Source organism: Chlorocebus sabaeus, chromosome 26 (genome assembly GCF_047675955.1).
Source record: "Chlorocebus sabaeus isolate Y175 chromosome 26, mChlSab1.0.hap1, whole genome shotgun sequence".
In the NCBI taxonomy this organism is placed as follows: Eukaryota; Metazoa; Chordata; class Mammalia; order Primates; family Cercopithecidae; genus Chlorocebus; species Chlorocebus sabaeus.
In genome coordinates, this window is record NC_132929.1 from 54,659,980 (window position 1) to 54,687,879 (window position 27,900).

The 27,900-nt window shown below is 40.0% G+C and overlaps 1 protein-coding gene across 6 annotated transcripts; it reads left to right on the top strand.

Moving 5' to 3' along the window:
- On the top strand, nt 1–27,842 carry CHRNA5 (cholinergic receptor nicotinic alpha 5 subunit). Of its 6 annotated transcripts, none has more exons than XM_008015703.3 (6): nt 1–340; nt 16,220–16,377; nt 20,288–20,332; nt 22,073–22,182; nt 23,575–24,406; nt 27,167–27,842. In XM_008015703.3, the coding sequence occupies exons 1-6, from the start codon at nt 235–237 to the stop codon at nt 27,326–27,328; spliced, it is 1,413 nt and encodes a 470-aa protein (XP_008013894.2). In that variant the 5' UTR covers nt 1–234; the 3' UTR covers nt 27,329–27,842. The 6 variants fall into 6 exon arrangements, with proteins under 6 accessions (XP_008013894.2, XP_008013895.2, XP_008013896.1 ...); XM_008015704.3 differs by having other exon boundaries at nt 16,220–16,371; XM_008015705.3 differs by having other exon boundaries at nt 3–340; nt 23,575–23,821.
- The last annotated feature ends 58 nt before the right edge of the window (nt 27,843–27,900 follow it).

A 27,900-nucleotide genomic window follows, 5' to 3' on the forward strand; every position in this document is an offset into this window, starting at 1 on the left:
TGGTTCTGGGCGGGGTCAGGCGCCGCGAGCTTCTACACGCGTCCCGAGCCCGCCTGAAGCTGCTAGGCTGAGGCTGCTGTCCCGGCGGGATCTGAGGACCGGAGCGGCCCTTCTGCTGCGTCTGCCCTCGTTTTCTCTCACGACTCACACTAGGTGCTCCATCCCCCAAGAGTCCGCGTTCCCCGCACGGCGGTCGAGAGGCGGCTGCCCGCGGTCCCGCGCGGGCCCGGGGCGATGGCGGCGCGGGGGTCTGGGCCCCGCGCGCTCCGCCTGCTGCTCTTGGTCCAGCTGGTCGCGGGGTGCTGCGGTCTGGTGGGCGCGGCGGGCGGCACGCAGGGAGGTAAGTCCGGGCGGCAGAGGGGCGGGGCGGGGCGGGGCGGGGGGCCGCGGGCCAGAGCGGGGACTGGCCCGGCCCCCAACCGCGGTGCCCAGGAAGCCGCCAGGCCACGGCCGCCGGAAAACCTGGTTGCGAGGCGAGGTGGGTTTTTTTCTCCTGGGGGCTTGGAGTGAGGTTTCATTTTAAATGCCCAGATTTGCTCATTTAAATGCAGAGAAAAGGCCATTTGGGTGGGTTTTCGTTGTTGTTCCACGACCTGCATCGCTGGAGACTACAAGGCTGGCTTAGCGTGTACTTCCACACAACTTTTTCAGTAAAAGATGCCACTGTTGTCCAGTAGGGCTTTCCTGTCGTGGTGGCAGCCAGGCTTACCACTTTGTTGCCTATTCACGGGATATAGGGACTCTGGGTTTTATTCTAGGGGTTGGGACTTATCTTCCACCTCCTGCCCGCCTCTTCCCCAATTCCTGTCCCCCACCCACCGCAGCATTTGAAAACCTTTCCTTTCGCTGGAGATGAAAAGTGTGTGTTGTAGCGGGCTAGGCGGCCGACTTCCCTGGCTTCTGGGCTAATCGTTTGCATCCAAAGTTCCTCACTAGCTCCTTAGAGCACAGCTTTTTTCAGCCTGATGTTTTTCAAGAGGTTTTGGACAGGAATGGAAACAACAAAAGAAATCGCGTAGTCCTACATGTTTCAAGTGCCTGGGAAAGTTTTAGAGTCAGTTCTTTCAATACCTTGAAGAAAAATACGTTTGTGGAGCAGCTATGGTGTGATCTAAACATAGAAAAGCTAAGCATCCTTTAAGCAAGATATGATTGCAGAAGTTCAGTACGTCTGTATTTCAGGTTTTATGAGTGAGTTTCTTAAGTAGGGGAAATATTGCAAGAACCTTTTCTTGCCTTTCCTTTGTTAAGGTTTTTAATCTATGGCTCCTGATTTTAGGAAGTAATAAGACTAGAATAAGTCATTGCAGGATGTATTGCTTAGTGTAGACCGAAGAGAAATAAGATGGAGGGTGATTTAAACAAATTAAGAGAATCCTGGGCAGAGAGAGTTAAACAGAAAGAAAGGAATGTGATGTTGCAGCCAGGCATTTAAATTATGGCTCTGGTGCATCCTGCCTGGACAAACTTCTCTCAGCTCTTTTCCTTCTTTAAGAAATGGGGGGTAACCGTGCTTACCTCTCAGAGTTCTTTTGAGGATTAAATAATGCATATAAAATGCCAGGTACAGTGTCTGACATGCGAGAAAATGGTAGTTTTCTACCCCTTTTGATGAAACTGAATTTTAAAAATCTGTTTCATTTCTTTTAATATAAAACACTGTAGCCAAGCGTCAAATAGTGTAAATAGCTATCTCCCTTCATGCACGGTGTTCAGTAACAAAGTGAAATTGATTAGTTCCTACTTTCTGCCCCACTTAGTTAATATCTCTCTCATAATAACCATCTGGTTGTATTGCACTTATGTTTCCTCCTTGTTCCACGTGAGCTCCTTAAGAACTGTGATTCTTGTTTATCTTTGTATCCCCAACACCTACCTTACTGTAGGAGCCCAGTGAAGGTTTGCAGAAGGAGGGAGTGGAACAGTATTACCTCTCTGGATATTAGTTTCCCCATCTGGTGAGGGGCCATTAAAGGATTCCCCTTTCCACCTCGTAAATTGTAAGATTCTGTGTGCTCTTAGAAGTGATCATCTTGAAGAACAAAGTGATATTGAATGGATGATGTAATTGCACACTTGCTCTTAACTGTTAATGTGCATTTGTGTACAGCTGTCGTTGCATGTGGGTGGTTGAAAGTACTGTCTGGAAATAGGAGACCTGCCACTCACTGTCTGTGTTTCCTTGGATGTATTACTTGACCTTGCTAATTCTTTATTTCTCTCTCTTTAAAATGAAAGGGTGGTAGTAGATGTTTTTAAAGTCAACTTTAAGTTTTTTAAGTTCAAGTATAATTACCTTTATTTTTACAATTTATTGTTTTCATATTCGTCTTAGGTTCTTAATAGTAACCTTTCTCTATGGTTTTCTGTGAGCCAGTCCCCAGGTAAAGAGAATATCTAGACAGTCAGCAGCCATTATTTGACTGATGAACAGTCACAGAGCTGTGGAGAGTGGCTCAGGAGACAATTAAAGTATAATAAAGTATAATGAACTAGTACATTAAGATAATACAAGCATTTTAAACTGACCTGTGATTGGGACAGTGATTATGGAAGTTAGATAATCATTAACTATCTAATTATATTTCTTAGCTACGTGACATTTTAAAACTGATGGTCATATTTCTTAGCTGTGTGACATTTTATTTTTTAAATTTTTTTTAAATTTTACTTTAAGTTCTGGGATACATGTGCAGAACGTGCGGGTTTGTTACATAGGTATACATGTACCATGGTGGTTTGCGGCACCTACCAACCTGTCATCTAGGTTTTAAGCCCTGCATGCATTAGGTATTTGTCCTAATGCTCTACCTTCCCTTGCCCCCAACCTCCCGGCAGACCCCGGTATATGATATTCCCCTCCCTGTGTCCATGTATTCTCATTGTTCAACTCCCACTTATGAGTGAGAACATGCGGTGTTTGGTTTTCTGTTCCTGTCTTAGTTTGCTGAGAATGATGGTTTCCAGCTTCATCCGTGTCCCTGCAAAGGACATGAACTCATTCTTTTTTGTGACTGCACGCTATGTGACATTTTAAATGGTTGAAACTTAATTAGTATATGTAGTGGCTGAAAATAAAATAGGAAAATAAAATAATTCGTAGAAAATGAGAGCTATCAAAGATTTTTTTCCTCTCACTTTTAGTCATTTTCATTTACATTTTCAGAAGCTAACAGAAGTACACACATAGTGACTGTCAGTTTTACTTTTGTTATGTATGTCCTTACATAAACTTTATACACAATTTAATTTGCAATTTAAAATTATTTTGATTTCCAAGAAATACTAAATATGCTCTATGAACTAGACTGAGCAACTGGAGGGCAGGATTTCATTTGTCTGTGTATTTCCTGATACATTGCAGATGTACCTGTATTTATTTATTTATTTATTTTTATTTTATTTTATTTTTTTTTTGAGACAGAGTCTGGCTCTGTGGTCCAGACTGGAGTGCAGTGGTGTGACCTTGGCTCACTGCAAGCGCCGCCTCCTGGGTTCACACCATTCTCCACCATTCTCCTGCCTCAGCCTCCCGAGCAGCTGGGACTACAGGCGCCCGCCACCTCGCTCGGCTAATGTTTTGTACTTTTTAGTAGAGACGGGGTTTCACCGTGTTAGCCAGGATGGTCTTGATCTCCTGACCTCGTGATCCACCCGCCTCGGCCTCCCAAAGTGCTGGGATTACAGGCGTGAGCCACCGCGCCCGGCTGTACCTATATTTATTAATGTAGCATATGGGCTGAACTCTGAGGTTTTCAGTCAGTTGTAAGAATAGCTTTTTTTAAGGTTGAGTTCATGTCCTTTGTAGGAACATGGATGAAGCTAGAAACCATCATTCTGAGCAAACTATCGCAAAGATAGAAAACCAAACACCGCATGTTCTCACTCATAGGTGGGAATTGAACAATGAGAACACTTGGACACAGGGTGGCGAACATCACACACGGGGGCCTGTTGTGGGGTAGTGATGGGGAGGCATAGTATTAGGAGATATACCTAATGTAAATGATGGGTTAACAGGTGCAGCACACCAACATGGCACATGTATACATATGTAACAAACCTGCATGTTGTTTGTTATGCAGAACTTAAAGTATAATAATTAAAAAAAATAAAAAAGGAAAAATATCAGCATTGATATAAAGGAATTAATGCCCCAGATCATTAATTCTTGGGCTTCAGAGGGTTTCTGAAATAAAAATTTGCTTATAAAAAATAGCATTTTTTTCAACTTATAATCTACAAATTAGATCTAGCAAGTAATTTTTTATAATTAGGACTTGAAGTTTTAGTTCAGTAATTTCAGTACAGAACATTTTTTTCTAATAGCATTATTTTTCTTCTCAAAGCATTGGAATTAAATTATCAGATGATAGTTTAAGTTCACTCTTAAACAAGCATGTCTACTGTTAGAGTTGTTAAATACTGGAATTTTTTTTTTTTTTTTTTTTTTTGAGACAGAGTCTGACCCACCTGCCTCGGGCTCCCAAGTGCTGGGATTACAGATGTGAACCACTGCGCCCGGCCTGGAATTGTTTTTGCAAGAAGTTTGGAACTTGTTTCTTTAGACATCTGTTCCACAGAACAGCATGGGTATAGTGTTTTTTTTTTTTTTTTTTGGAGACGGAGTCTCGCTCTGTCACCCAGGCTGGAGTGCAGTGGCATGATCTCGTCTCACTGCAGTCTGTGCCTCTGGGTTCAAGTGATTCTCCTGCCTCAGCCTCCCAAGTAGCTGGGATTACAGGCATGTGCCACCATGCCTGGCTAATTTTTGTATTTTTAGTAGAGATGGGGTTTCTCCACTTTGGCCAGGTTGGTCTCGAACTCCTGACCTCTGGTGATCTGCCTGCCTCGACCTCCCAAAGTGTTGGGATTACAGGCGTGGGCCACTGCGCCTGGCCTGGCTATAGTTTTATAATGACAACATGATGGAAAGGATTATTTAAAATTATCCTTTTCTGTTCTATGATGAAAAATGTTAATTTAGATGTTTTGTTCTCCTTTTGAGGAAACATGATGTTGTTTGTCCTACTGTGTTTATTTATTTATCATTTTTACTGAGGCAGAGTCTTGCTCTGTCACCCAGGCTGGAGTGCAGTGGTGTGATCTTGGCTCACTGCAACCTCTGGCTCCTGGGTCCAAACGATTCTTGTGCCTCAGCCTCCCGAGTAGCTGAGATTACAGGTGTGTACCACCACACCCAGCTTGCTTATTTATTTATTTATTTATTTATTTATTTATTTATTTATTTATTTTAGTAAAGACAGGGTTTCAACATGTTGGCCAGGCTGGTCTTGAACTCCTGGCCTCAAATGATCCACCCACCTTGGCCTTGCAAAGTGCCAGGATTACAGGCATGAGCCACCACGTCCAGCCCCTCCTATTGTGTTTCATTCAGTGACTTCATGCTCTTCTCTTCCAAAGTGTGATTATAAAATATAGCCTTTTACCAGTAAAAATAGGAGTTAAATATGAATATTTGAATTCTGACAAAAAAGATGATATGAACTTTTAGGTTTTATTTTTCTCTGGTTTTATTTTCGTTTTTATTTTACAGTCAACTATATATATATGGAATTAGGCAAAACTCTTTCCTCTAGGTCAGGATTTCTCAACCTCTGAAATTTTGTACTGGATAATTCTTTGTTGTCAGGAGGGGGCATCCTGTGCCTTGTAGGATGTTTAGCAGCATACTGGTTTCTAGTCATGAGATGCCAGTAGCACCCACTGAAAAATGTCTCCAGACATTGTCAGATGTGCCCTGGGGGCAAAATTGTGCTTCACATTTGCTACCCCTTGAGAGCCACTTCTCTAGGTCTTGTTGACCAGGGCTTCTGAAACTTAGATGTACACAGGAATTCCCTGAGAATGCAGACGCTGATCCAGTAGGTCAGAAGCAGGGCCTGAGACTCTGCATTTCTAACAAGCTCCCAGGTGATGTGAATACTGTTGAGTCAGTGTATCACAATTAAATAACGAGGTTGTAGAAAATTCCACATTCATACCATTGGGAAAACTCTCAAGGGAAACTGATGACAGTAATTATGAAAATAGTGAATTTACAGTGAATTGTAGCCCAAACAATGTAAGGTTAATAAGAAGCTAAGAAAACAAGCATTATCCTGCTGTCTTAACAAAGCAGCTGTCTTCACTTTTCCATATTTTCTTCCAGTGCTTAGTATTCATTCATAATTGCATATCTCTAAGGGGGAAATTGGCAAGCGTCTTTTCAAGGTCATACAGGCAACCTCATGCACCATTAGGTGTTTTATTCCATAATACTGTAAATATACTAGCTCGTAATACATATTTATTGCCTGTTGAGAGATCTATAGCCCCAAGTTAAGATAATGAACTCTGCATTTACTTGATCTGATGATGCTCAGCGTTTTTTTTTTTTTTTTTAAAGTGTGCAAGTTGTCTCATCTCCTTGAGAACTATTGACTGCACCTAAATTAATACCACCTAAGGTCATTCATTTTCTTACTGCAAGTGTTCTGAGAGTCAGGGTAAGATATTAAGTTTACTAAAGCATAGCAGTTGCAGTGTAACTTTATCCTGTAATTCTGTGATAAAAATCAATATAAAATATAATGAAAATCCTAGAGTGAAAAAAAAATCCCTCTATATTTTATCTGTAATACTTAAAATAATGATTGGTAAGCATTCTTGTTTGTCACATGGAAGATGTTGAATATAGTACGCATTTCCCCTCGTTTACAAATGGTTATGTTCACTGCTTTATCTTGCTGTTGCTTAAAATAGCCCTCCTAGGACTGCTGCAAAGAGGATTTTTTTTTTCAAAAGAGTACAAGTCACTTTTTGCTAACTTATAAAAAAATACAAGGAGACTTCAGGGATAGATTAACTGCTCCAGGAATGCCTTGATTATTAATTGGGGAGGTATAATATACATCACTCTTCAAATCTTTTTTAGATATGTTACCTTATTTCCTTCTTATGGCAGCCTGTGAAGAAGAAAAGGAAGCTATTGGCAGCACCTAGCAAGATTTAAAATGTGCATCCCCTTGACTCAGCAGTTTTACTTCTGAGAATCATTGCTATAGAAATCTTTGCATCAGTATGGAAAAAGAGATTTGTTAATTATAGCATTTTTCCCGTTGTAGCATTATTAGAAATAACTAAAAACTGAAGAGTATAAATGCCAATCAGTGGTGAAATCTCAAATAAAGTCTGATGCACCTGTAATGAAGATCACTTTGCAGCTTATGAAGGAAGACTGGAGATGGTTGGACATCTACTGGTATATAATTTATACAGTTTTGTTTTGTTTTGTTTTGAGATGGAATTTTGCTCTTGTTTCCCAGGCTGGAGTGCAGTGGCATGATCTCGGCTCACCGCAACCTCTGCCTCCCGGGTTCAAGCGATTCTCCTGCCTCAGCCTCCCAAGTAGCTGGGATTACAGGCATGCATCACCAGTCTAGCTAATTTTGTATTTTTAGTGGAGACAGGGTTTCTCCACATTGGTCACGCTGGTCTCGAACTCCCGACCTCAGGTGATCCCCTGCCTCAGCCTCCCAAAGTGCTGGGATTGAGTACAGGCATGAACCACCACACCTGGCTGGTGTATAGTATTGAATGAAAAAAAACAAGTTGCAGAACTTAGAGAAAAACATGTTTCCATGTGTGAGTGAGCATGCATGTAATTTAAAATATCTACACATCAAAATTAACAATGGTTACCCTTGGAGGGAAGGGGAAGGAGAGGAGGAGAGGGAGAATTCTTACTGTTTTTTTTTTTTTTTTTTTGAGATGGAGTCTCGCTCTGTCACCCAGGCTGGAGTGCAGTGGTGGGATCTCAACTCACTACAAGCTCCGCCTCCCGGGTTCACGCCATTCTCCTGCCTCAGCCTCCCCAGTAGCTGGGACTACAGGCGCCCGCCTCCATGTCTGGCTAATTTTTGTGTTTTAAGTAGAGACAGGGTTTCACCTTGTTAGCCAGGATGGTCTCGATCTCCTGACCTCATGATTCACCCACCTCGGCCTCCCAAAGTGCTGGGATTACAGGCGTGAACCACCGCACCCAGCCAGAATTCTTACTCTTTATGAGCTTCTGGATTTGAATTTTGATAGTGATCACACATTACTTTTGCAATTATAGCATTATTTTGAGAAAAACCAAAATAAATCTGGGTCCGAGGTCTACTTCTGCTGCTTATTAGCTACTGGTGTTACAACAGTGGTTTGCAAAAAGGGTCAGTTTTGCTCCCCGCTCACCAACATTTGGCAATGTCTGGAGACACGATTGGTTGTCACGTGGGGCGGTGATATGTCTAGTGGGTAGAAGCCAGGGATGCTGCTAAACATACAGGGCACAAGACAGCCCTCCAAAACAAATAATTGTCCAGCCCAAAATGTCAGTAGTGCCAAGTTGAGAAATCCTGTGTTAGACTGCAGTGGTGTTGGAATATGCAGATGATGCACTGTGCAGTGGCAGGGGCGCCATTCTCACTGTGGGTTGTAGTTTGTATAGCCATAGAATTATAAGTATGATATAACAAGGTAAATAAATGTGCAAGTTTGTACCCCAGGAAGACAGCACCAGGTCTTTGTCTTCTGCTCTCCCTCCGGCATCTGGCACAGAGGTTGGCACAGTAAGCAGCTAATTTGACATTTGTTGAATTAATGAATGAATTGAACGAGATATCACATTAGGCTCTAGTGTGGCTAAGTTGTAGCAGATGCTAAATATTTAAGAATAATTTATGAGAAAACTTAAAATTATAGTTAATGTCTGTTTTTATCTGCAGGTTGGCTAAAGACTGCTAATATGCACATTTGGCTGCTGACCATGTTGGTTGACTTTTTTTTCCAAATCATTACCTTTTGATAAGAAAATCATGATTCTTCATGGAAAAATGCCAGAGCAAAGCACTATCAAATGTTCCTAGAATTTTTTTTTTTTTTTTTTTTTTTTTTGACAGTTTCACTCTGTCACCCAGGCTGGAGTGCAGTGGCAAAATCTCGGCTCACTGCAACCTCCACCTCCCAGGTTCAAGCGATTCTTCTGCCTCAGCCTCCTGAGTAGCTGGGACTACAGGTGTGTGCCACCACGCCTGGCTAATTTTTTTGCTTGTGTTTTTAGTAGAGACAGGGTTTCACCACGTTGACCAGGATGGTCGCAAACTCCAAACCTCGTGATCCGCTCACCTCGGCCCCTAAAGTGCTGGGATTACAGGTGTTGAGCCACCGCGCGGCCTAGAATTGGTTTTTTAAATCCTCAGGGGGAGGCCAAGGCAGGCGGATCACCTGAGGTTGGGAGTTCGAGACCAGCCTGACCAACATGGAAAAACCCCGTCTCTACTAAAAATACAAAATTAGCCGAGTATGGTGACTCATGCCTGTAGTCCCAGCTACTCAGTATACTGAGGCAGGAGAATTGCTTGAACCTGGGAGGCGGAGGTTGCGGTGGGCTGAGATTGCACCAATGCACTCCAGACTGGCCAACAGGAGCGAAACGCCGTCTCAAAAAAAAAAAAAAAAAAAAAAAAAAAAAAATCCTCAGGTATCTTTTTGGCTACATACTATATTTAGTGAAGAAGATTTTTAAAAAAACTTAAACTACTTAGACACTATCCAACACAGTAAGATAATGTACTTTATTTCATTTGATCCAGATGAGAGTGAAGCAGATAAGCAGACGTTCTCCTTTGTATTAATGTTTTATAATGGAAAAATAAAAATGTTCACAAGAATGGTCCAATGTAGTGAATTAAAAAGTTGTTGCCATACCCATTTAACAATTATTGACATATTGCTAACAGATATCCTTATTTTATATAGGCTAGAAAATTATGGGCCAGACGCGGTGGCTCACACTTGTAATCCCAGCACTTTGGGAGGCCGAGGCAGGTGGATTTGTTGAGCTCAGGAGTTCAAGACCAGCCTGAGCAATGTCTCTACAGAAAAATACAAAAAAATTAGCTGGGCACGGTGGTGGCAGGAGGATTGCTTGAGCCCAGGAGATCGAGGCTACAGTGAGCCAAGATCGTGTGCTGTACTCCAGCTTGGGCGACAGAGTAAGACCTTGTCTAAAAAAAAAAAAAAAAAAAAAAAAAAGGGGAAAAGAATAAAAAATGTGGGTTATGGAGGTTAACGGCTAATTAATGGTGCCAAGTATTCAAATTAAGGTTTTCAGCTTTGCAGTTCTGTGTCCTTTCCTTTCCACCATACTAAAACTAAGAAGCAAGGTTACATTTCTTTGAAAATAAATGTGGTTTCACCAAACGATTTGACTGTGATTTTTTTTTTTTTAAATGTCATTCTCCCAGTTCCTCAAACTTTAGGCAATGAATGATAGAGTTAAAATTGAATTTGTAAAACCAAAATATAAATATATAAAAGTGTTAGTGATATTACTCTATACACATTTATACCTTTGTTAGGTATTCAGCTTAGTTTTTCTCTTAGCAGCTGTACTTTTAACTACTTTAGAAGAATTATCCCATTAAATTTTTTTTTGTTCTTATCCTATTTTTAGTGTGCTTCACTGCTTGGTTTCCTTTGTTTTTCTGAGATATGTGGTTTATATGCTATTAGCAGGTTGTATTATAATTACTATTATTTGGTTTCAAGAATAGAGACTTGAGGAAAGCTTTATAGTGACCCATCACTGCACTGTGTTAAGAGTACCCAGTGCCACAAGCACATTCTTCCTTTGTAGTTTTGCAAAGTTCCTTTGGCTAGGACTGTCTGGAGACAATCTTTGTTGGTCTGTCGGTTACCGTTACTTTAGCAATCATTTATGGAAGAATAAGAACGACCCTGTGCTGGCACTTCTATCTACACTTTTAGCTAATCCTTACAATAACCTTATAAGGGAGGTACTTTTTTTATACCTATGTTACAGATGAAGAAAAGTCATCTGCAAAGTTGAGTAACTTATCTGTCGTTTTGGTTATAGCCAATCCTATTAGGTGTGAAGTGCTATTTCATTGTGGTATTGATTTGTGGTTTTCCTGATGGCTAAAGGTGTTGAGCATCTTTTCATATACTTACTGGCCTTTCATTGGAGAAATGTCTAAGTTAATTTAGATCTCTTGCCCTTTTAGAAATTGGATTATTGAATCTTTTTATTATTGATTTTTATAATAGTTCTTTATATATTTTAGATACAAGTCCCCTATCAGATATATGATTTGCAGATATTTTCTCTGGGTTGTATATCCTTTTGATGTAAGGGATCTTTTTAAATCAAGTTTTTTGTTTTGTTTGTTTTTTGTTGTTGTTGTTGTTGTTTTTGAGATAGGGTCTCTCTCTGTCTCACTGGCTGGAGTGCAGTGGCACAATCTTGACTCACTGCAACCTCTGCCTCCCGGGTTCAATAGATCCTCATACCTCAGCCTCCCTAGTAGCCAGGACCACAGGTGCGCACTACACGCCCAGCTCATTTTTGTGTTTTTAGTAGAGACAGGGTTTCGCCATGTTGGCCGGGCTGGTCTCGAACTCCTGGCCTCAAGTGATCCATTTGCCTCGGCCTCCCAAAGTGCTGGGATTACATGCGTGAGTCACTGCGCCTGGCCCCAGTCAACTTTTTTTTTTTTTTGAGATGGAGTCTCTCTGTGTCATCCAGGCTGGAGTGTGGTGGTGCAATCTTGGCTCACTGCAAGCTCCGCCTCCCAGGTTCAAGCGGTTCTCCTGCCTCAGCCTCCTGAGTAACTGGGACTACAGGCGCCCACCACCAGCCCGGCTAATTTTTTGTATTTTTAGTAGAGACAGGGTTTCACCGTGTTAGCCAGGATGGTCTCGATCTCCTGATCTCGTGATCTGCCTGCCTCAGCCTCCCAAAGTGCTAGGATTACAGGTGTGAGCCACGGCGCCCGCCCCAGTCAACAATTTTTAAGACAAGAAAGGGGAAGAAAACTAAAATGTAATAATGTAATAAGGCCGGGCGTGGTGAATCTTATAGCACTTTGGGAGATTAAGGCAGGAGGATCGCTTGAACCCAAGAGTTCAAGACCAGCCTAACCTGAGCTACAAAAAGAGACCCTGTCTCTACAAAAAATAAAGAAATTAGCTAGGTGTGGTAGAACATGCCTGTAGTTCCAGCTGTGTGGCAGCTTGAGATAGGAGGGAGGCTGAGGTGGGACGATTGCTTGAGTCCAGAAGTTCCAGGCTGCAGTGAGCCATGATGGCGCCACTGCACTCCAGTCTGGGTGACAGGGTGAGACCCAGTCTCAAAAAAAAAAAAAAAAAAAGCAATTACTGTCATCAGCCTATATGCAGTGCTATAGCGATGCCAGAAAAACGTTCATTTTGAATAGGATGAGCAAGTGTTAACTATTTAAAACAACTTCTAGAAAGAACTTTTCCATTTAATTCAGTTTATTTAGAATTTAGCGCACATATAGTGTCAGTCTTTCCTACTGGACTGTAAATGTCGATGTTGTCTGTTTTGTTTACCAGTGTGTTCCCAGTGCCTGTCTGATAAACGTTTGTTACATTAATGAATAAGTAAACATCAAAGTGGGCTAGAGCTATTGGGGGTGTGGCATTCATTAAGTTAATCTAGAAAGTTGTCACAAGATGGAAGATGTTATTGTGACAAGAGCATGAAGCCAAGGGTGCCCCTCAGAGCTCTGCAGTTAATGAGCTCTGTAGCAGCAACCCTTCTGGTCATACATATATCCTGATTTGTAAAATGAGGGGATGCATTGGATTGTCTCCTTTTTAACATGCTGAGGTTTGTGAACAGTGTAAACTTAAAACATTTAGAGCCAGATAAAAAAGCATGACCACTAAGAATTTAAGTGCACTATCAAAGTTTTATGCTAAAATACCTTTGACATTTGCACCAGACACTGCTATAAAGTGTCATAAGAAAATGGTATTTCTAGTATGGGATGTATTGTGAAGATATTCACAAAGCAGTATCTTGAAGATTCTCATTAGGTAGAATGTTGAGATTAATTTAGTATTTTATTTATACCCTGTCTACTTTCTTTCAAACAAGATTTGAGATAGCAATTGCAAGCTAATTTTTTCCCCACTCAGGCAAAAGTTCCTTAGATGCGATTGAAAGACATTTTAGGCTGGGTGCAGTGGCTCACACCTGTAATCCCAGCACTTTGGGAGGCTGAGGCAGGCAGATCGCTTGAGCTCAGGAGTTTAAGACCAGTCTGGGCAACATGGTGAAACCCCATCTCTACCAAAAATATAAAAAATTAGCCAGTTGTGGTGCATGCCTATGGTCCCAGTTACTCAGGAGGCTGAGGTGGAAGGATCGCTTGAGCCCAGGAGGTCGAGGGCTGCAGTGAGCCAAGATGGCACCATCGCACTCCAGCCTGAGTGACAGAGACCCCGTCTCCTAAAAAAAGAAAAAAAAAAAAAAGATTTTATTTATTAATACTTTTATCTTTTAACCCTTAAATTTTTGGTATTTCAGGAACTATAATTAGGATTAGAAGAAGAGAAATGGTTCAATAATGCTATTTTAACTTGAAGCTCTAAAATTAATGGCTTTTAAACAATAAGAATGACTCTAGTGTATAATTTTCTAAATGAGTCTAAATATCTTCAATGCTGTGCATTTCAGCATAAGGAGATTTACAGGTGTCACCACACAAACTCCATAGTATTTGTAGATTAAACTAGGTATCTTAAACTAGTTACTGCCCGGCGCAGTGGCTCACGCCTGTAATCCCAGCACTTTGGGAGGCTGAGGCAGGTGGAACACCTAAGGTCAGGACTTCAAGACCAGCCTGACCAGTATGGTGAAACCCATCTCTACTAAAAATACAAAAATTAGCCAGGCATGGTGGAGTGCACCTGTGGTCCCCGCTACTCGGGAGGCTGAGACAGAGAATCACTTGAACCCGGGAGGTGGAGGTTGCAGTGAGCCGAGATCACACCACTGCACTCCAGCCTGGGCGACAGAGTGAGATACCATCTCAAGATAAATAAATAAAAAATAAAATAAATATTTTTTAAAAATTAAACTAGTTATTCAGGGAAACAGGACACAAACTCTTGAGGAGTAGGTTATTTATGAAGAACTAGGCAGCAAAGGAGAACTGGGAAATAGGTTTCCTTGAGCTAGAGTACCCGGGTATTCGTTCATATCTCTGCGTGGAAAACATGGTCTGTCATCATAAAGAGAAGATTTTGTGAAAGTGTTAATTTCTCTCCAACCATTTCTTTTAGGTTGGAGAAGAACCTTCACTAGCTACTGTAATCCTCGTGCGTATATTTGCTGATTAATAAGCCAGTGACATTTTTGTTTCAAGTAAAAGTGTTTTTTTTCATAATATCATTAGTCTTAAGTAAATGTCATGCTTGCATTTTATGCATTTCACATTTCCTTAAGTGATCCCAGGCCAGACAACACTGAAAACTCATTTCTTCAGAGAGGCTTATTCGAGCTCTGTAGGAGTATAAACATAACTGTGATCCCCAAATCTAACCAGTCTTCGGCCATGGTATCCATTTTTATATTTTGACTTTTTTTTTTTTTTTTAAACAACTTAGGTCCTAAAATATATTTTTTTTTGAAGAAAAAAGTTTATTTTAGTATATTTAATGGCACATGTTTCCTGATTTTTGAACAGGAATTCCTCCTCTTCATTTTACATTGGGCCTTGTGAATTATTTAGCCAACCATGTTCACATTCACACACGAGCATACATACGTACATACATTTATTTATTTGTTTTTTGAGACAGAGTCTCGCTCTGTTGGCCATGCAGAGTGCAGTGGCATACTGTAGGCTCACTGCAACCTCTGTCTCCCGGACTCAACCTATTCTCCTGCCTCAGCCTCCTGAGTAGCTGAGATTACAGGCGTGTGCTGCCATGCCTGACTAATTTTTGTGTTTTTAGTAGAGACAGAGTTTCACCATGTTGGCCAGATTGGTCTCAAACTCCTTACCTCAGGTAATCTGTCTGCCTCGGCTTCCCAAAGGGCTGGGATTACAGACATGAGCCACCGCCTATTTATTTTCTTACTGATCTTGAAATAAACCTTTCTTGACTTTTTATCCTCAGTATCCCTATATCAGCGTAACTTTTGAAAGAGGTCATTCCTGTGTTTGCACTCTGTCTTAAACATACTCCAAGTCATGTCTCTTCTCTTCCCGTAGATGGCGTTTGTTAGATTCACCGTCGACCTCACTGTTGCTAATCCAGCACTCAGTTCTCAGCTGCCTCTCCATGGCTCACCAGTAGCATCAACAGATTGGGAGGCTCAACCCTTCTTGCTACATTTTCTTCATTTAGCTTCTAGGACAGCATGCTGTCTGCTATCTTTGAGTTCTTCCTTCCTTATTCCCTAAAAAGCAGTTTTATACAAATGTTTTATACAAATATAACAATATATTATACAAATATAGTAGCAAAGTATGTCAAAGCTAAATAAGTCACTCAATATTTATATATTTCATATTAAGATTATGCCAATAAGGTCAGGCACAGTGGCTCACATCTGTGATCCCAGCACTGTGGGAGACTGAGGTGGGCAGATCACTGAAGGTCGGGAGTTCAAGACCAGCCTGGCCAACATGATGGAACCTCGTCTCTACTGAAAATACAAAAGTTAGCCCGGCATGGTGTTGGATACCTGTAGTCCCAGCAACTCGGGAGGCTAAGGTGGGAGAATTGCCTGAATCCCAGTGGCAGAGGTGGTGATGAGCCAAGATCGCACCGCTGCACTCCAGCCTGGGAGACCAGGTGGGACTCCGTCTCAAAAAAAAAAGGTTATGCAAATTAAAGCCATTTTAACATTTATAATTGATAAATGAACTTTGCTTTAGTGTATCTGTTTTCTAGGTTTAGAATTTCAAGATAACTCCTGCCACCCTGGCAATTTAAAAGCTTTTATTATTTAGATTTGAAATTATTCTGTATTGAGTACTGAATGTTTCTTAAGGAACTCAGCATATTCCATAGTCAGCATAATGTAAGACATATCTGAGCCAGAGTGTCCCTTATTCGATCAGAAATACTTATATTAATACTTCATTTTAAAAGCTGCATTAATAATAGCCTAAGTTGTAGTTTGGTTCATTATTAATAATGCTGAACTTTTTTTTTCCTATTTTTTTTTTTTTGGAGACAGTCTCTCTCTGTGGCCCAGGTTGGAGTGCAGTGGCCCGATCTTGGCTTATGGCAACGTTTGCCTCCTGGGTTTGAACTTTTGTTTGAAAATATAGGGATCTGGTGGGAGAGAAGCCAGTACATTAACTTTTAGAAATTTGTTATACAGGATTATCTGAACCTTCTTCTATTGCAAAACATGAAGATAGTTTGCTTAAGGATTTATTTCAAGACTACGAAAGATGGGTTCGTCCTGTGGAACACCTGAATGACAAAATAAAAATAAAGTTTGGACTTGCAATATCTCAATTGGTGGATGTGGTAGGTGTGCGTATCCTTCTATACTCAATTTCTCACAGATTTAGTGAGAGCCTGGTGTGTGGCCAGGCACTGTGCTAGGCACCAAGGGTTACAAAGGTGATTGAGGCAGTCCTTTGCCTGAAGGAACTCACCAGGGAAAAGTAATGATTGTGTCACATACATGATAACACACTGTGTTTATATATTTTATAGTTTAGAAACTGTTTATCTCAATTTGGTAATTATAAGTCTATCTTTAACAAATTCAAAGATCTAAAACATTGTATATTTCTTAAATGTGTTAAAAATAGGTTCAAAAAGTTTAAGAGTAACTTGTTAGCTTGAAAGTAAGGAAAAGAAAAAAAAAAATTTTTATGTTTAAGAGAAGAAGTCCAAAAATAGAGTGGTAGATTCTTAGGACCTAGAAGTATCACAAGGGATCATTATCTTGGGCTCACACTTAAAACATTTCAGAAATTTTTCCATGTGACATTCATAAGTAGAATAAGTTCCCTTGATAAATTGTTCTTATTGCCAAGGGATTCTATCTATTTAAACTAAAACATTCATGCTAATTTTTAAACTAGTTTCTTCTTGTTCTGAACGTGTAAATCAATAATTATTTCCCTGTTGTGTTCCCAGAATAACCAAGTATATGTATACATACATATATATATGTATGTTTTAAAATAACATTTATAGATGTACTTTGTGTTCTGATTACAGAAGCAATGGGTGATTTTTGTAGAGAATTTGGAAAGGGCAAAAAATTACAAATGAGAAGTTAAAAATTGACTGTAATCGTACTACCCGGAGATGACTAATATTAATAATTAGTTGTGTTTCTTGCCAGACTTTCTTTGTGTGTATGTTACAAAATTGGAATAATATTTTAGAAATCATTTGATTACTGCTTTTTCTCTACTATGACATAATGAACATTTTCCTACGTCATTACATGCTCTTCAAATGTAATTTTTAATGGTTACATATTTCATCTATAATTTATTTAAGCATTCTCCCATTTTGAACAGAAACTTGTTTCCAGTTTTTCTTATTATAATTAACAATGATGAATATATTTGTATACAAATGCCTGAACATCTCCTTTCCTTAAGAAAGGCAGTTAGTGAACCAAAGGATATACCTTTTTCAAAGTCTATAGCTATGTCATCTTACTGCTTCCAGAAAGGTTAATGAATATATATGGACTGTGCACTCAACCTTTGGCTAGTCAATATGGGGAGATTTTAAATGAAAATAGGAAAGTGGAAAAGTAAGGTGGTGGCCAGGCACGGTGACTCATGCCTCTAATCCCAGCACTTTTAGAAGCCAAGGCGGGTGGATCACTTGAGGTTGGGAGTTTGAGACCAGCCTCGCCAATATAACAAAACCCGATTTCTACCAAAAATACAAAAATTAGCTGGGCGGTGGTCCGTGCCTGTAATCCCAGCTATTCAGGAGGCCGAGACAGGAGAATCGTTTAAACCCCGGCAGGCAGAGGTTGCAGTGAGCTGAGATTGTGCCACTGCACTCCAACCTGGGCAACAGAGCACGACTCTGTCTCAAACAAAAAACAAAAACAAAAACAAAAACAGGAAAAGAAGAGTAAGGTGGGTGGGGCTTGCTCTCAAAGATCTTTCTGGTTGAGGTCATTGGCACACAACTGGTGTAGAAAACTGTAGCACTAACTCATGATACCAGAAAGAGCTGGGAATTCAGATCTTGATGAATGACCTTATCAAAGAAGGTAGGGTAGATGAGGTGGCACCTGAGCTGGCTTTGTAGGAAGTGTAGGGTTTGACATGGCAGAGAGGAAAAGTATTTAAGTACAAAGGAACAATATAATCGTAGGTATGTATGATAACTGAGCCTTGCTATACAGCTGTTTAGATCAAAAGATGAATGTTGGGAGCCCTGGCATACAGGAGTGGTCTGACTGGATGGTGGAGAAGATGAGGAGGATCCCTGCATGCCACTTTGTCTTTGCTCCTGCCATGTTTACTTCTTGGGAGAGCTTTCCAGCCAGCACTAGCCATTTATGATTCAAGGCCACATTCATTTGTCAGACCCTTTGTGAAATCTTTCCAGACTGCATAAGACAGCCTCTCCTGTGTTCAAACTTTTTTTTTTGCACTTTAATATGGTGCCCATTACACTCACTGGTACTCATGTGCTCTGGCATTTCATCTTCAAAACTGGGTGAGCTTTATTCCTTGTATCTGTCCTAGAGCCTAGTACCGTGTCTGGTACATAGTAAATGCTGATTGAGTGAGAGACCTGATAGGCAACAGACATGATCAAAGCAGTACTTTCAGAAGATCAGTAAAACAGTAATGTACATGATTTTGAGGAGTGAAAGAGAGACTAGAAGATGAGAGGCAAGTTAGAAGACCACACAGAAGGAGCAGGACTTGACCACTGAATATGGAGGGAGGCATCACATTTTGAAGCCTAGGTGATTAGAGTGGAAGAGTAACACATTTGAAAAATACTGTTGGCCGGGCGTGGTGGCTCACGCCTGTAATCGCAGCACTTTGGGAGGCTGAGGCGGGCAGATCACGAGGTCAGGAGATCGAGACCATCCTGGCTAACATGGTGAAACCCTGTCTCTACTAAAAAATACAAAAAAATTAGCCAGGCATGGTGGCAGGTGCCTGCAGTCCCAGCTACTCGGGAGGCTGAGGCAGGAGAATGGCGTGAACCCGGGAGGTGGAGCTTGCAGTGAGCTGAGATCATGCCACTGCACTCCAGCCTGGGTGACAGAGTGAGACTCCATCTCAAAAAAAAAAAAAAAAAAAAAAAAGAAAAAGAATCTTCATTGTTATGGGAGTAGGGCAGAGAAGATGATGAGTTTGATTGTGGTTTGAGGTGTTAATTCCAAAGAAAATGTTCACTAGCTTTTGGGAAGTCAAGACTGGCTCTGAGATGACAGATGAGAACAAGGATGTCCATCTGGAATTGCTGGCTTGGAGGTGACTGTTGAAAACTTTGATGAGTTTTTTTGTTTTTGTTTTTGCCCTTGCCTCTCACCTCCCACTTTGATGAGTTTTTAAAGTTAGTGGGAAGAGCAGGAACCTGATCCTTGAGGAACATTTGTAGAAAGTGGTAGAAGGAAGGGCTAATCAAGCAGAGAAGTTGGAGAAGGGTTGCTTCTTGAGAGAAGAGCCCAGAAAATGAAATGTCAGTGACTACGAACATGGAAGAGGACTGGAGTCAGGGGAGATGAAGGGTGAGGGCCCTGGAGATGGAGAATGGAAAATTCACTGAATTGTGTCTGAGTTATTTTAGGTTCCTTTTATCGCTAAGCTCCCTGGAATCATATTTGGTGGATTCCTACCTTATTTCCCACATATTCTGTCTTTTTTTTTTTAAATCTCATTTTTGGCTTGTTTTGATTTTAAAGATACAATCTTTTTATAAATATGATTACCCCTGAAACTCTTCTGCTATGCTTACACTTGTAGTTAACATTTTTCCATTTATTAGTGGTTTCCTCCTGGGGATCATCCTACATTTGTCTGTCCGCATTTTAACACCTCTGAAATCATGATGTGTCTTATAATTCATGGCAGCTTGAAATTCATTGACAGCTTTTTTTCTCCTCAGTGCTAAGCACATAAAATAATACTGTGCTTATATCTTAGACTGCATCTTAAATTTGAGGAAATATAGTAGTTGAGATGATTAATGTTAAATGCAAAAATGCCAAAGGTATCTTTTAGTGTAGTTTATCTGAAATAGAGAGTATGTTGAAAGGAATAATGTGAAATTAGGCTGGAAGAAAGATCCTAGCTTTCTAGAGAACCAGACTGATGAATGAAATGTGGGTACTATGTGCAGAAGAGTGTTTATATAACAATATGAAATTTATTATTTAAAGAATTATTGTTTCTGTAATTGAAATCAACCTTATTTAAATTTTTGCTTTTTAAAGGATGAGAAAAATCAGTTAATGACAACGAACGTCTGGTTGAAACAGGTATGTATAAAATTCAAACAGGCACCCAATTAGTGACTGAGACACCTGTTTTTATTATATGTCTTGTAGCAGAAATACAAGAGGATGTATATTTGTGAATATGAATGAATACGTGAACATATGGCCTTGGTGGATTGGCAGGATACAGAAAGATGAGGGTAGATGGAGTTCTTGTATTTATTCAGCTAGTATTTTTGGAGTGCCTATTATGTGCCAGACAGTGTTATGTGGAAACAGCAGTGAACAAAACAGACAAAAAACCCTGTGGTATTAGTCTGTCTTCACCCTGCTATAAGGACATACCCAAGGCTGGGTAATTTATAAAGGGAAGAGGTTTAATGGATTCATAGTTCAGCATAGCTGGGGAGGCTTCACAATGATGATGGAAGGCGAAGGAGGAGCAAAGGCATGTCTTACATGGCAGCCGGCAAGAGAGCGTGTGCAGGGGAACTGCCCTTTATAAAACCATCAGATCTCATGAGACTTATTCACTATCACAAGAACAGCACAGGAAAAACCGTCTCCCTTGATTCAGTTACCTTTCACTGGGTCCCTCCTACAACATGTGGGGATTATGGGAGCTACAATTCAAGATGAGATTTGAGTGGGGACACAGCCAAACTACATCACCTGCCCTCATGGAACTTCATTCTAGTGGGGGAAAAATAACAAGTAAGTTGTATAGTACCTTAGAAACTGATAAGCTTGGGGAAAAACACTGGAAAAGAAGATAGGGAATATTGGGGGGGGGTGTACTTATAAAAATGGTGGTCAGAGAAAACAGCATTAAGAAGACAATGTCTGAACAAAGTCTTGGCAGAGAGGAAGCAAGCCATGTGTATATCTGGGGAGGAGTGTTCCAGGCAGCAGGACCTGCAAGTGCAAAGGTTTCTGAGGCTGGTGTGTGCCTAGTGTGTTTAAACAGTTGCAAAGAGGCTGGTGTGGCTAGTGGTGAGAGAACCATTGGGGAGAGGGGGTGTAGGAGATGGGGTCAGATAAGCAAGAAGAGGCTGGTGGAGTAGCAGCTGCTTATAGTCCACTGCAAGGATTCTGACTCTCTGAGGTGGAAATGGGCAAGAATGAAATGAATTTTTTTTTTTTGTAAATAGTCTCTTTTATATAAAGGACTTTTGTTTTTTTCTGGACCACCATGCATATATCCTAACTGCTGTTGGATGCTTCCTTTTGTTTTCCTTTATCCCTAATTTTTATACCTACTATTTGTTTCCTAACCCCAAACTCCTGAAAGGCATATATGCTTTTCTCAGGCTGCAGCTCCTAACTTGATCACATAATTGTAACTGCATGGAGGGTAGGGCAAGGTGTTGAAATATGCAGAATGTGCAATAAATCCAACTCCCTTTTGCATGGACCAGAACAGCCAAATTGGGTGACAATACATCTGGAAAAAAAAAATGTTTCCCTTGAACCTGGGTATTAAGCGTGTGTGGCTTCAAGTACTGGATGTAGTCAGTCAGTTGATGGGAGAAGAGCTGCTGAGCAGAGCCATGAACACATCTAGCTCTGGTTCTCACCTGTGTCTCACAGGGACCATGGTGAGAACCACCACACAAGGGGACAGGGTTATCTGGTGCCCATAATAAGAAAGATAGGGAGGTGTTCTCTATTGGGGGTAGAGGTGATCTCATGTCTAAAATCTGGTGTGACGAAAAAGTATAGTATTCACTGTTTTTGACTATTAGTTTTATTGAAATTGAGGCAGATTTCTTTGTTTTAAAGGAATGGATAGATGTAAAATTAAGATGGAACCCTGATGACTATGGTGGAATAAAAGTTATACGTGTTCCTTCAGACTCTGTCTGGACACCAGATATCGTTTTGTTTGATAAGTAAGTTGTATTCTAAATATAGTTTCATATTTCCAAAAGAAAACATTTGTGTTTCTATTAGGCACTAATAATTTTTCTCCCTTTTGAAAATTGTTTAGGTATAAAAATCAAATGACATGACTGCATGTATTGGGTGTGATTACATGTTTTATAGATGAGGAAACAGAGGCTTAGGGTGGTGGTTCACAGAGCTATCACGTGGCAGATCACAGAGCTATCACGTGGCAGGGTAGGGGGGTCACACCAGGGGGACTGATACTTCCATTTACCCTTTGATTTACTAGACTATATATTTGGCAGACTTCCAGATTTTTTAAATATGTTTTTTACATCGTTGAGGTCATATTTTATGTTGAATTGTACATCCTTCTAATTGCGTTTAAATACTGTATTGTCATTTTCCCACAATGAAGAATGCTGGGTTAATTATTAATTCATCTTTAGAGCCATCCTACCTAGGTGTGTTTTGAGGATTTTTTTTTTTTTTTTTAAACTTAGGGGAGAGGATAATTCTGGCTACCAGTTTTATTTTTTTCTAAGACCACTCCTGGGCAAATCTGGGAATTTGTGCTTATCTTAAAGCACTTTATCTAACTTGAAAGAAGGCCATTTGGCATGAGGACAGGGCAACTGCTATGCAAAAATATCTTTAATCTTTTGACACCTTTTACCTCCATGCTTCTTAAGAAGTGAACAAAGCTTGTAAGGACACATGATGCAGCTTCCTGGAGCATCATTTTATTTTCAGTAATTGGAAACATTTTTATATTAAACATGGATATATTACAGAATAGTGTGCAAAAGCCACATTAATTTGAAGACAAAGAGCAACATTTTAAAGAAATCTTACGCTGGTGGTGTGCTTTCCTGCTAGACTTTTCTAGTATATGAATTCACTTGGTGGGAGAGCTTGAGAGGCACAGCTGCTTTTCAGGGTCATGCCCAGCTTGGTGTTGATGGTCTTTCCCCATCAAAGTAAAAAACGGCCAGTATTTGTGATGAAGGAAGAAGAGCACTGTGCAGGGAGTCTAGGAATGTGGATTCAGGTTCTGGCTGTATGCGTGCCCATTGTGTAAATAGCCTGAGTCTGTTTTGTGTGTAAGGTGAGGTCTTTTCAATCATTAGAATCTCAGGCTTCTGTGAAATAGAGATTTGTCAGTTCTGGAGTAGATGCAGAAGAAGGGGTTCAGTTCTCATAGAGTTAGATATTTAAGGAATATATTCCTGGAACAGGAATATCTGTGTAGCAGGTATATCTTATCTGAAGTATAGTAATTTAAAAATTATTTCATGCAATCAGTGATAGGCCTGCATTTATATTAAGCTTATATTAATACAATTCATGTGCATTGTTTAATTTCTGCATTGTTATTGTCTATGTGTGTATTTTAGTGCAGATGGACGTTTTGAAGGGACCAGTACGAAAACAGTCGTCAGGTACAATGGCACTGTCACCTGGACTCCACCAGCAAACTACAAAAGTTCCTGTACCATAGATGTCACGTTTTTCCCATTTGACCTGCAGAACTGTTCCATGAAATTTGGTTCTTGGACTTACGATGGATCACAGGTTGATATAATTCTAGAGGACCAAGATGTAGACAAGAGAGATTTTTTTGACAATGGAGAATGGGAAATTGTGAGTGCAACGGGGAGCAAAGGAAACAGAACCGACAGCTGTTGCTGGTATCCATATGTCACTTACTCATTTGTAATCAAGCGCCTGCCTCTCTTTTATACCTTGTTCCTTATAATACCCTGTATTGGGCTATCATTTTTAACTGTACTTGTCTTCTATCTTCCTTCAAATGAAGGTGAAAAGATTTGTCTCTGCACTTCAGTACTTGTGTCTTTGACTGTCTTCCTTCTGGTTATTGAAGAGATCATACCCTCATCTTCAAAAGTCATACCTCTGATTGGAGAGTATCTGGTATTTACCATGATTTTTGTGACACTGTCAATTATGGTAACCGTCTTCGCTATCAACATTCATCATCGTTCTTCCTCAACACATAATGCCATGGCGCCTTGGGTCCGCAAGATATTTCTTCACAAGCTTCCCAAACTGCTTTGCATGAGAAGTCATGTAGATAGGTACTTCACTCAGAAAGAGGAAACTGAGAGTGGTAGTGGACCAGAATCTTCTAGAAACACATTGGAAACTGCGCTCGATTCTATTCGCTACATTACAAGACACATAATGAAGGAAAATGATATCCGTGAGGTCTGTGATGTGTATTTACAAACGCAGATCTGCTTCCATTCTAAGTTCAGAAGTTACTTTCATTAATTTTGGCAGAGTAAACAGCATGACCCTTAAGTAAGACTAAGCATAGATTGAGGGCCAGAATGGTTGACATAATTTTCTATAAAAGATCTTTACTAAGGCTTGTTTCAGTTAAAACACCTGCAAAATGGGGCATCTACACAAATCGCACTTCTCCACTTCCGCCATCAGCATCTTGGATAACTCGAAAGAAAATTTAGTGTTATATATTCTAAGGAATAATAATCCTGCCATATTTCTTGGCTCTGACATGATGAATTTTTTTAATTTCTTGGGGTGAGGGCAGTGGGTGAGCTGTTTTAATTTTGTCTTCAGTAACTTTGTTTCTAAATTGTGACAATCTGAAGGCAGAACTCGATTATAACAGTTAATGGAGTTATCAAAAGTTATTTTAGGCTGGGCGCAGTGTCTTCACACCTGTAATCCCAGCACTTTGGGAAGCTGAGGCGGGTGGATCATTTGAGGTCAGGAGTTCGAGATCAGCCTGGCCAACATGGTGAAACCCCGTCTCTACTAAAAATACAAAAATTAGCCAGGTATGGTGGCACATGCCAGTAGTCCCAGCTACTCGGGAGGCTGAGGCAGGAGAATCGCTTGAACCTGGGAGGCGGAGGTTGCAGTGAGCCGAGATCACACCATTGTACTCCAGCCTGGGCGACAGAGCAAGACTCCGTCTCAAAAAAAAAAAAAAAAAAAAAAAGTTATTATAAAGAATGAGCCTAATGTGGAATTTATAAATATAGCCAATATATTTTTCTAAAACAAATCTTTTTGTTCATTTATAAGAGAATGTTAGGAAAATTAAAAGAAGTAAGGTGTTCTTTTGTGTTGTTATATATCAGAGGATTCATTGAAACTTAGTGTTTACTGTGCTTAATTTGCCTAAAATCAAAAATTTGCTTAAAACTTTTTTTATAGAAAAATTGCTCTGTCTCCTTAAGGTTAATATTTAAAATTCAAGAATTGAACATGAATACATTTTAATTTTATTAATGCGATCACATTGGCCTGCATTTTCTTTCAAAATGTGTAAGATTTCAGTTTTGTCACGGTTATTTCTTCTATTGTGTATTATTTTAAATCTATGACTATAGTAATATTTTCATAATTGAATGCACATTAAAATTATGTGAATTATAATTTGTAGAGCTATTTTAAATGGAAAATCTTCCATCAAGTATGAGGAGACAGAATAAATCTGGCAAAATAATAGCCTTTACCCCAAAAGGGACATTTGATGCATATTTTTTTAAAACTTTTTTTCATATTTGAATGATTTAATTTTAATAAGACTTTCCTTATTTATTAATTTCAATAGGTTTTTGGGGAGCATGTGTTTGGTCACATGCATAAGTTCTTTCATGCTGATTTCTGAGACTTTGGGCAACCAACATAAAAACTTTTTAATGCTTGTGGGTTTGTGAAGTATCTATTTGGTGGTAGCATAATTAAATTAGTTTATAAGGTTTAGAGCTATGAATGGAGTTTTCAAAAGTACATTATATTTATTAGATAATGGTTTAGACTGAGATGGAATTTAATAAATGTCTGCAAAGTATTGTGCAAAAGGGCCATGGCTCATACTACTAGGATCAGGAAGGTTGGCTTTATTTTCAGAGGAAAACTTAGAAGCAGAGGTGGCCAGGTGTGGTGGCTCATGCCCTGTAATCCTAGAACTTTGGGAGGCCAAGGCAGGTGGATCATGAGGTCAGAAGTTTGAGACCAGCCTGGCCAATATGGTGAAACCCTGTCTCTACTAAAAATAGAAAAATTAGCTGGGTGTGGTGGTGTGCGCCTGTAGTCCCAGCCACTTGGGAGGCTGAGGCAGGAGAATCACTTAAACTTGGGAGGCAGAGGTTGCAGTGAGCTGAGATTGCACCACTGCACTCCAGCCTGGGGGACGGAGTGAGACTCCGTCTCAAAATAAAAGAAGCAGAGAAGTAACAGAGTGTTTACAATGCCCTAAATTCTAAATTATCCTACACCTTGGAGGCATAGTTCCTATAGAGGAACTATATAGACACCATCCTTCATAGACGCTCAGGGCCAGGGAAGCCCCTGGTCAAGGAAATGGCCTGGTAGAAAGGGCTGCTCAGTGGCTGGGCTCATCCTTCTCTTTCCTTGTGGTGGCTCTGAGCTGTTCAGCCAGCTCCCTACTAAAGCTGGCTCCAGGGAGGACCGTTCTGTGCTCATGAAATTAGACTGAAGTGGTCCCTAGGAAATCCAAAAATAAATAAAGTGTGTATGTGGGGAAGATGAACAGCTTTCTAACATGTATTATTCCGAACTAACTTTTAATTTGGCATGAAATTAATCTCAGGCTAGAGTCTCTCAAAATATTAAAATAAGTAAACACTGCTGGGCAAGAATAAATAGCAAGAATAACTACATAGTAAGAGTAACTTTTAGTTTATTGTAAAATATCCAAGTAGTCTATTTTAATCTATCAAAGTAAACCACATGTAATATAAGTTGATGTGTAAATGAACATATTTTGTAGTGTCTTTTAAAGCTTATATCTATAACAGACCATCAGGCTAGTGTCTGTCCCTGAGCTGAGTATAGGGTCAGTTACTGTTTACAGGCAGCAACGGGCGGCAGAAATTGATTTGGCTTCTAACTCAGTGTGTTTGTTATATGTTAAAATATGTACACAATTTACAATTATTTAATGCATTTTTATTTTTTTCATCACAGGTTGTTGAAGATTGGAAATTCATAGCCCAGGTTCTTGATCGGATGTTTCTGTGGACTTTTCTTTTCGTTTCAATTGTTGGATCTCTTGGGCTTTTTGTTCCTGTTATTTATAAATGGGCAAATATATTAATACCAGTTCATATTGGGAATGCAAATAAGTGAAGCCTCCCAAGGGACCGAAGTATACCTTTAGTTAACACATATATATCTTATGGCACTTAAAAAATTATGAAAATGTAAGTTATGTGTTAAATTTGGTGCGAGCTTTAACAGACTAACAGTTGCTAACCTCAACTTATGTTAACAGATGATCCATTTGAACAGTTGGCTGTATGACTGAAGTAGTAACTGATGAGATAACATTTGATCTTCTAAAAATAGCAGCAAAATATTATCTGAACTGTACTAGTGAAAAATCTAGTATTTGTATCCTGGCAAATAATACTAATTTATAATCCACAGTAAAAGTTCATCCTTTGTGCTAGAGAATTCCAGTTGTATTTGAAGACTGATTTTAAAACTTTTCTGCATTTGGTAAAGGTATATAAACTTTCCTGTACTCACTGAGTAACAGCTAATCTTTAATATATTATACTGCTATATTTAAAAAGCTGACTACTTGATATAATTACTTAATGTGATGCTTGATATAATAATTACTTAATGTGGCCGGGCACGGTGGCTCACACCTGTAATCCCAGCAGTTTGGGAGGCCAAGGCAGGCGGATCACCTG